Source organism: Geospiza fortis, unplaced genomic scaffold (genome assembly GCF_000277835.1).
Source record: "Geospiza fortis unplaced genomic scaffold, GeoFor_1.0 scaffold23, whole genome shotgun sequence".
Lineage (NCBI taxonomy): Eukaryota > Metazoa > Chordata > Aves > Passeriformes > Thraupidae > Geospiza > Geospiza fortis.
The window spans coordinates 13,530,603-13,540,371 of record NW_005054303.1 but is presented as its reverse complement, the minus strand read 5'-3'; the positions used below and the strand labels follow the sequence as shown (position 1 = coordinate 13,540,371).

Below are 9,769 nucleotides of genomic sequence, written 5' to 3'. Positions count from 1 at the left end.
TGGCAGGGTCAGGGCTCAGTGTGTCACCTCTGATGGGATGGGATGGTCAGGGCTCAGTGTCTCACCCCCATCTCTCTCTCTCCCTCTCTCTTTTTCTCTCCACAGCCGAGGCTTTGGCCAGTCCAGCTCGCTGCCGACCGCCGGCTCCGCGGGGGCGGGGCTGGCCCGGAGGAACCCCCGGCAGTTCCAGATCCCCTCCCGCAACCTCCCCACGGCCCGGCTGGGGCTGCTGGGCCCCACGGGGCTGCTGGGCACCCCCCAGCGCAGCCCTGCTGCCAGCCCTGCCATCCTCAAGCAAGGCAGACAGGTTGGTCAGCGTTCCTGGCTCTTCCATCCCTGTCCCACGTTTCCCTTCCTTTGTTTTTCCTTCTCTGACTTGTCCAGATCATCCCCAGGTTTTTTCCCACTCTTCCAGCGGTTTGCAGGCATTTGGGTTGGGCTCCCCTGTGTGCAGTGGGACGTGGAGGTGGGAGCAACAGAAGGGGAAAAGCTGAGTCCTTAAAGGGGCTTATAAAATGGGGAGAGGGGATTTTGGCAGGAGCGGATAGTGGTAGGAGGAAAGGAAGGGTTTTAAATTGGCAGAGGGGAGATTTTGATGAGATGCTGGGAAGGAATTCTTCCCTGTGAGGGTGGTGAGGCCCTGGCACAGAGAAGCTCTGACTGCCCCATCCCTGGAAGTGCCCAAGGCCAGGTTGGACAGGGCTTGGAGCAGCCTGGGACAGTGGAATGTGTCCCTGCCGTGGCAGAGGGTTATAATGAGATTATCTGTAAGATCCCTTCCAACCCAAACCACCCTGTGATCCTACAAGCCCAAAGTGGATATAAACCCACAGCACAGAGGGCTTTGCTTTGCATCCCACGCCCTGTGTTTGCTCCCCACAGAACCTGTGGTTTGCCAACCCTGGGGGCAGTAACAGCATGCCCAGCCGGAGCCACAGCTCGGTGCAGAGGACACGCTCGCTGCCGGTCCACACGTCCCCACAGACCATGCTGATGTTTCAGCAGCCAGGTAGGCACCAGAGGGGCTTTTCCACTCACCCACAGCCAGGTGAGGTGAGGGGAGGTGAGAGGAGCTGTGCTGGTGAGCCTCCCCACATGGCTCACAGTGTGCTCCCACTGGGGTATCTCTGAATTCCTGGGATAACCACACACGTCCCTGGAGGGATTTCTGACCCTGTGTGTGCCACCTTGACTCTGTGTGTTACAGTGCTGGTGCCTTGCCCAGCTCATTTCTGAGGGGCTCCTGTCAGGAGGGAAGCTGGTGGCTGATCCATCACTTTTTCCTGATGGATGGCCACAGCCCCGCTGCGGAAGGACTGCCTTCATGCACTCAGGGGAAATTCTTTCCACAGTGCGTGTGAAGGGAAATGCTGCTGTGGCAGTGCTTCCTTCCCCAGCACTGCCAAAGTGCTCCTGTGTATGGGAGCATCCTCTGATTCAGGGAGGATCCCTCTGACCTTGGACCCTGGACCTGGAGCATCCTGGCCCTGAGGAAGCCTCTTTGTGTATCCCTTCCTTAGCTTTGAGCCCTTTCCTCCCAACGCCCCATCACCATTTACACCTCGGGACAGGGAATCCATCCCCCAGTGAGCTCTCCCTCATCCCTACACTCCTGCTGCTCTGGGCTGGCAGCCAGTGGTGTTAAACTGCAGCATTTGGGCAGCAAATGTTCCCTTCAGCAGGAGCAGCAGCTGTTCCCAGGTATTGATCAAACACTGGGACAAGGGCACATTTCTCAGGCGCTGGAGGAGAATAAATGGGTTTCTCTTCGTGTCAGCCTGTGGTGGATGAGGGCGTAGGAGGATCAGGGAGCCAAAGACATGGATTAAGTCTCAAGGAAAATAAGCAATGATGTGATGCTGGGCTCACAAACCACTGTTTGCCAGGCTGTGGGGGGACCTCAACCCTCCTGGATCTCATCCCATGTTCCTGTAAGCCAGTGGAAAGCGGGAGATGCCGTCCAGCACAGTAGCACAAGCTGTATTTGCAGGTTTTGCTGCAGGATGGGGAAAGTTTGCTGCTGTTTAGATTGGGACAGGGGTGTTGGAATGCTCCAAACTTCATGTGTGTGTCCCTTTTTTTGTGCTCACCCCCTCAGGGATGTGGCAGGAATGACGTGGGCGGCTGAGTGGGAGCCAGGCTGGTCCCAGAGAAGCCAGACAGTGGCTGTGCTGGTCTGTGCTGCCATCCCATGTCCAAGCATGGACAGCATCCATCCCCAGGAGATGACCAGGGCTGCCCCCTCCCTGGGTGGGGTTTGCTCTTGCTCCAGCTGCCCCTTACATCTCTTATCAGCCCCTGAACCCCCTCAGATTCATCCTTTATGGATAACAGGGGGTGATGACTGCTTCTGCGAGTGTCTCTTGCTGAAGATGATTTTTCTGGCAGTCCTGTCAGACCCTCCTGGGGCATTTTTCAGATGGTTTTCCCACACAGAGCAGGCAGGCAGGGTCCCTGCCAGATCCCTGACCAGGATCTCCTATTCCCTTTGTCCCTGCAGAGTTCCAGGTGCCGGTGACTGAACCTGACATCAACAACAGGCTGGAGTCCCTGTGCCTGAGCATGACGGAGCACGCACTCAGCGGTGAGCATTCCCTCCTCCTGGGGCTCTTCCAGCACGTCCACGCCTCCTCTGCTGAGCCCCCCAGCACCTGCCCCGTGCCCCCCAAAAGCTGGGACAGGCTGTGGCTGTGAGAGCAGCACGGGGCTGGATGCAGGGATGCTCCGTGGGCGGCTTTGGCTTCTCTCGGCGAGGCGGCCGGGGCAGGGGGCAAAGCGGAACGCAGGGATCGCACCAGCGCTCGCTCGTGGAGTCTGTGCTAATTAGCCACTCTTCAGCTTGCTAATGATAATTAGTGTTAGCTCGCTACTCTCGTTAGCTCTCGATAAAGCCCCTGCCGCCAGCGCGCTCGGATGGGTCACGGCTTTGGAGCGTTGTGCCCTCTTGTCACCGGATCCCTCCTCTGGCCAGGGCTGAATCCCTGCCAGGCTGTGCCAGGGGCTGTGCCAGGGGCTGTGCCGGGCACCGTGCCCTGGTGCTGGCAGTCCTCGCACAGCCGGGGTGCCGGCGGATAACGGGCACGGGGAGGGAGGAGGAGCGGGGCAAAACCAAGCAGGGAGGATGGAAAGGCAGCAGCAGCAGCAGAGCAGTGGAGAGCCCGGTGCAGCACAGCGCCCTGGCTGGCCCCAGAAGCTCCCGGTGTCCAATGGAGCCCCAGGCACAGGGATAGCCCCGGCGATGGGACGAGCGCGGCCGCCCGGAGTCCCCGGTGACCGGCTCGGGTCTGCTGCGGAAACCCTGGACTGTGACCCGTGGCTGAGGACAGGAGCCCTCGGAGAGGACGAGTGCCACCAGGCTCCCTGCAGATGCAGCAGCCCTTCCTGGGGAGAGGAGCGGGAGAACAAGGACTGTGGGAAGCAGCAGGGCCCTGGCAGCATCCCTGGCTGGGAAAACAAGGACACTTCTGTCACCCGAAGCGTTTCTCCGGCGCGTGCCCAGCCCAGGCTTAGCTGTCTGGTTCCTCTGCAGGGTACTGTTCCTCCAAGTTATTTTTTCCAGGTCGAATTCCCCGAGCCTCTCCAAACCGGTCATGCTATAAATAGCTCTTAAAAAAAATAAACCTTTCGGGGGAGAAAAAAAAAAAAAGGTGTAACAAACCTGTTTGTTTTTAGTGTCAAGGAGGGAGGTGGCTGTGGTGCCCCAGGTGGTGACAGGGAATTCTCTGTTCCACAGCCACTCTGGGAGCTGTCTCCTGTCACTCTCCATCCTGGGGATGGGCTTTGGGGTGGAGGATGAGGGGTGGGATCAGGGCTGGAGGGTGGGAAGTGCTGTTGGGTGCTGATTTCTGCCCCTGGGGGTGGGCACAGGGGCCTGCTGGTACCAGGGTCAGTTGTGAGGCTTTGGGGTGGGTCATGGACCCCTCGTTCCTGGGGTTGGGCTGTGGCTGGATGCATCCCTGCTGTCACAGGGAGCTGGGAACAGGGGCTCTGGGGAGACAGAAAGGATGCCTGGGGGCTTTTTGTCCTTCCACAATCCTCAGATGGAGGAAAATTTTGCATCCTCTGCACTGCAGCTGTTGCAGGGTTGGGTGAACTGTGGGCAAGGCAGCCCCTGGGACCAGCTCTGTCCCTGTCCCCTGACTCCTGGTCAGGGACACATGAACTTGTCATGCTGTAGGAGAGTCCCAGACTGTCACCGGCCTTGTGATGAGTCCAGGCTGCCCAGAAACCCCCTCTGCTCCTGGGAAAGTGGTTGTGGGCTTGTGGCAGAAGGCTCGGACCGGTGTTGGGACAGCAACCTGGGGAAGCTGCTGTGGGGTGGGGACAGTTGGTGGCACAGAGGGACCAGCACAGCACTGACACCCCAAAACCCTTCTGCACCCCTTGGGGAGATGGGAGGCGGTGGGGGTGGCCCCAACACCACCTCGCTGTAGGGACTGTGGGTTGGGGGTGCTCTGGCTGGTCCATCCCCTAAATCCCCAGCTTGGGGGGTACCAGTGCTCACTGGGGCTGCTCCTAATTCTCCCTTCCCACTTGCAGATGGTGTCGACAGAACCTCCACGATCTAGAAGGCGTCGCCACGTGGACGCTGGGCGGGACAACAACACCAACTGCTGCGGGTCCAGCGGCGAGGTCGGGGCCTGAGGGAGCCTCAGCGATAGCTTGCATCCTTTCTCCTCTCTCCTCTCCTCTCCTCTCTCTCTATCTCTCTCTCTCTCTCTCTCTCCTGTTTTAATTTTGTGAATGTGTAGATTGTCCTTGTGAACATATCATTAGACTTGGAATTTGTGTTGTCATTTATTACATCCATGCTAAGGGTGGGGGGGGAAAGATGGCAAAAAAAAATTAAGATCTCAGCGACAACGATGAAGCAGCATGGGGAGGTTGGGGTGCACATGGAGGAGGAGGAGAGTGCTGACAATGGAGGGTTCACCATGGGCAAACCCTGCTCCTGGAGGAGGATACCAAGGAGCACGGAGCACCACGTGGGGGTGTGTGACCAAAAACCCTTTGGGGAGGATTCCTGCCCTGCCCGGGGCTGCGGGGCCAGCTGTCCCATCTCTCGAGTTTCGCCGCTTTCGGGTGCGGGCTGACCCGGCAAGCCCAGATTGAAACAGAAATAATAAAATAACCCCAAAATTTCCTTTCAGTTTAGCCAAGAGATCTGCAGTGTGCACGCAGCGTTGTGCTCAGGGCAGTGGAGGGTCAGGGGATGCCTGTCCCTGCACCCCAGTTGGATTGGGATGCAGGATGGAGTGGGAGCATCTCACCCAGAGGAGGGTCCTGGGGGAGTCTGAATTTGGGGACACTGGGAGAGGTTCCTGCATCCTGGCTCCACACATCTGGCCCAGCCTGCCCAAATCCAGCTGTAATGGGCTCTTCCAGCATGGCCAATGAGGGATGGAGGATCCCCCAAATAAAACCCAAGTCACAAAGGGCACCAAAATGCAGCTTCACAGCCTTGTTTTCTTGGCGTTAACCGTGGGGCTGGCAGGGGCTGGGCTGCCCCTCACCCACTGCTGCTTTTTATAACAGGAGCTAAATTTGGTGTTAAACTGGTAAATCTGACCCAGCACTGCTCTGACCTGCAGTTATGCTCCCCTCAGTCCCAGTGCTGCTCCGAGTCCTCCAATGGAATAATAACAAATATAAAATCAATTAATTGAGCTGATGGGTGGCAGCAATATTTCCAAAATGGGCTGTGAGGAGGACATGGGCAGCATTGTGTGCCAGGATCAGAGGGAGCAGGGCTCAGGGGGAGCCAGAGCATGGGCAGGGCTGGGAGACGTGTGAATCCTTTTGTCATGCAGCGTTTTTAAGTTGTTTTTCTAAAAAAAAAAAAAAAAGAAATATATCTATATATATATATATATATGTATACAAAAACCCAAGTGCCAAATGCAATGTTTTATGTTTGCTGTTCCTTGGTGTCCTGCTTCCCGGCAGACAGGAGGTTGAGGGGGTGATGGGGAGGGTGGAGAAGGGAAAACCTGAAGGCCAGGGAGGTTGGGAAGAGGTGTGAGGAGGTGAAGGCAAAGCAGGGTGGGCGCTGGGGACCTGGGTCACCCCCGAGCACCCCCAGCTTGTGAGGTGTGAGCAGAGCCACCGTGGCAGGAGCCTCCCTCAGGGAGACTCCAGTGTATTTACAGAGCTGAAATTCTATTTATTCCTTCGCTGACTATGGACACGGAGGTTTTCTGATTGTTCAGAGAGATTATTTTGGATATTTTACCTATTAACTTGCTGTGGCTGGGAACCATGATAATGTCTGTTATTAACAACCACCAAATAATTCAATTGTTTTATCCTTTTGATGTTAAAAAAAAAGAGAAAAAAAGCTTATTTTCCATTGACAGTCTAGAGGTTAATAATGACTTAGTTGTGTTTGCTGTTTCTTGTTTTGTTTTTTGAGTAAAAACAACAAAAAAGTGGCTTCAGTTGTGTTGGGGAAGTGCTGCCTGGCTCTGCCTGCCGGTGCTAAGTGCGGGTGGCAGAGCTCCAGGGAAAGAAGCTTAAAAGGGAGGGGAAAAAAAAAAGCTTGAATCCTAAAAGAAATAAAAGTTATTTATAGAAAGAAAAAAAAAAAGAAAACAAAAACTCCTCCGACAGTTGCATGAGTGAAGTCAAATATTCAGTAATAAAGCGGCAGTGCCTTTCTTTTTGTATCCCCGCTGCTGTCCCCTCCCTGTCCTGTTGGAGATGTCACCAACGTGGGGTCCCGGGGGTCAGGTGGGCAAATCCCCCCTCCTGCTGCCCCGCAGCGCTGCCGGGACCCGGTCCTGGTGCTGTTCCCCCGACCAGCCCAGCACACACAAGTGGCCTTGGGCCCGGGGGATGTGACACCCATGGGGACACAACCCTGTCCCTTCAGTGTCCCCAACCCTGTCCCTTCAGTGTCCCCATCCCCGGGGACACAACCCTGTCCCTTGGGTGTCCCCATCCCCGGGGACACAACCCTGTCCCTTCAGTGTCCCCAACCCTGTCCCTTCAGTGTCCCCATCCCTGGGGACACAACCCTGTCCCTTCAGTGTCCCCAACCCTGTCCCTTCAGTGTCCCCATCCCCGGGGACACCAACCTCGCTGGGGTTGAGCTCAGCTCAGCAAAACCCTCGGAGGGGTTTAGGGTGGCGGCGTCCAGCAGGAAAATCCCAAACGGTGATGGAAGCTGGGTCAGCACTTAGGGAAGCGATTTCTGTTGTCACCTTTCTCCATGTCGGGTTTGGCTTTGGGAATGTGCCTGGTGGAAAGGGGGTGGGTCCCGCAGACGTCTATAATTTGCACACAGCGACGATAACACTAAAGTTGATTTTATACGAGTCATCAGAGTTTGCAAAGTGAGTTTTATTTTTTGTATTCCTTTATCTTTACTTAAAGGTGAATGTGTATTCCTCTGGGAGGAATAGGAAGAAAAAAAAAAGAAAAATACATTAAAAAAACCAGGAATGTTAATAATGTTAAACAGAATACTTCCTCCCTTATTAATATATATAACCCTGATGTATTTATGCCTATTGTAAGCTGACTTTAAAGAGCTTTGACCTCTCTTCTGTTGCATGCTGTTCCCGGGCAGCCTCTCCTTGTCCATGCATGCCTTTTGTCCTGGTTTTTCTGTACAAAGTTAGTGCACAAAAGAACTATTTTTGCCTAGTTAATGTTGCCGAGCAATGCCTATTTTTTAAATTTTAATTTCTTTTTTTTTTTGTTGTTGTTTTTTTTTTTTGGTCATATACGGCAATAGCATGTTTGTTACATGTAAAAGCTTCCCGATATAAAGAAATACTAATGTTTGGAGATGCCAGTCTTTGCAAGTGTACAGTTTTCCAATGTTGTTCCCAGTGAAACACCCTCGTGATTTCCACTTGCTCCGATGTATTTATTACTCATTTCCTCCCGTGTAACTAGGAACCATGGCTATATTTCATATCTGCTCTATATTGAAAGTGAAGGGAGATGATTAATACAAGGTTTTGTAACACTGGGGTGTGGTGCCTCCTTATTTATCCCCTTCTTGGCAGCCGGCTTTGGACTCCTTGACACAAAAAAAAATCGGAATTCAATAGATGTTCTTCCCGTGGGCAGGAGGGGAGGAGCCCTCCACAGTTCACAGGGGGTTGGGGATCTTTATTTAAAGCCTGTGGCAGAGCTTCCAAATCCCTGGCATTCCCCACACAGCTGCCTCGCTGTCCCTTTGGGGACATCCATGCCCATGCCCCAGGAGCTGTTCAGATGCAGGATTTTCCTTGGAAATCGGGGCTGGAGCAGCCCAGAGGCTGCAGAGGCACATGGGGGCTTGGCCCAGAGCCTCGGTGTGTGTGTGGAGATTTTGGGGTGGGAATTTAAGGCTGGGTTCTTTCTGGGCTGAAAACCTGCACATTTCCAACCCTCCTGGGGCTGGATGAAGCAGGGGATGCTCAGAGCTGGTGCTGCCAATTCCCGTGGATACTCTGCTGTGGGAAGTGCCAAGGGCAGGACCTTCTACCCCTGGTTTTTCCATGTTTTCTTACACTGAGCCTCCACATCTCCAGGCTGATCAAGGCCAGCCCTGCAGGCTCTTCTCTGCCTCATCAGCCTGGCCATTCCTGCATCCAGGTCCAGGGGTGCCCTCCAGAGACCTCCTGGATGTCCCAGCCCTGCTCACTGTCCCTCCACAGGCGTCAGGGTGGCTCAGGTCCCCCATGGGGAGCAGAACTTGCAAACACAGGGTTTATTCAGGTTGTTTGAACACTTCATCTGCTGCTTCTCCTAGGATGAGGCTCCTGGTGAGCTCTCCAAATGCTGATGGTGCCAAGACCCCAAAACCATGTCCTCAAGCTCCTTCTTTTTGGGATGCTCCCAAGCATCTTGGACCAGGCCACCCCAGAGGGGAAATATTTGCCATGGTGCTCAGTCCCACCTGAATTTCCCTGTCCATCCACAGCCCACTGGCCATGGCTCCCTGCACTCGTGGGGAATTGGCCTCCCTACACAGCTCAGACAAACCTAAATCCCAAAAAGTCCCCATCTCCTTCCAAACAATTTGCCTTTCCAGGTTCCTGTGCTGCTGACTGGGTCTCACAGTGCAGGGTTATTGCACTAACAGAAAAAGGCAGAAACACCTGGGTTGGAAAAGTGGAGTTGGAAGGGCCAAAAAGGCTCCAAGGAAAGTCATGGAAGCCACAGGTTAGGGAGAGTCTGTGGGTCCTGGGCCTGGAAAAAGGAAAGAGCCTTAAAAAAGGAAAAGCAGGAGGAGAAAAAGAACATTTCCATGCTGCCAGAAGTGAATCCATTCCAGACACTAAAGGCTTTACCTGCCAGTGCACCTGGATTCCAGCACACCTGAGCCCTGTCCAGCCCAGGGAACTCATCCCCTTCTCCTGCCTGGCAGAGGCTGCAGCCCCTGCCCAGCTGGGAGCAGAGCCAGGAGCTGTTCCAGCAGCTGCTGGGCTGCCACAATCCCAGCAGGAGCTGGAGAACATGTGTTAACAGGATCTCTTGTTCCATATCCACCTATTCCAAAAGGAGGTGGAGAAGCAGCCCCAGCCCTGGAGCCAGGCAAGTGCCCCTTCCAAGGGGATGCTCCTGCCCCTTCTCCCTGACCTGGTTCCTGGTGTGGGTACAAATTCCTCATTTTTAACACTGACTGGAATATCCCAGGGAACAACCTACCCAGCAGGAAGGGATTTCCCACTCCAGGGAAGTTTTTATGTAAGATGGAGAGGGCTTTTCCAGCAGAGCTCCTCAGGATCAAGGGATAATGAATTCCCCACGTCTGCTGGCTGTGCCAGAGGCA

The 9,769-nt window shown here is 54.6% G+C and overlaps 1 protein-coding gene across 3 annotated transcripts in view; it reads left to right on the top strand.

Annotated features, from left to right (window-relative positions):
- Nucleotides 1–6,431, top strand: part of SAMD4A (sterile alpha motif domain containing 4A) — a 98,637-nt gene extending 92,206 nt beyond the window's left edge. For 2 of the 3 annotated variants that reach the window (XM_005417966.2, XM_005417965.2), the window contains 4 exons: nt 106–307; nt 883–1,009; nt 2,501–2,584; nt 4,540–6,431. In XM_005417966.2, coding sequence (XP_005418023.1) covers nt 106–307; nt 883–1,009; nt 2,501–2,584; nt 4,540–4,568 — 442 coding nt within the window. In that variant the 3' untranslated portion in view covers nt 4,569–6,431. Of the gene's footprint in view, nt 1–105; nt 308–882; nt 1,010–2,500; nt 3,531–4,539 lie in introns of all 3 variants that reach the window. The other variant, XR_004082939.1, reaches the window with a different exon arrangement.
- Nucleotides 6,432–9,769: the final 3,338 nt, after the last annotated feature.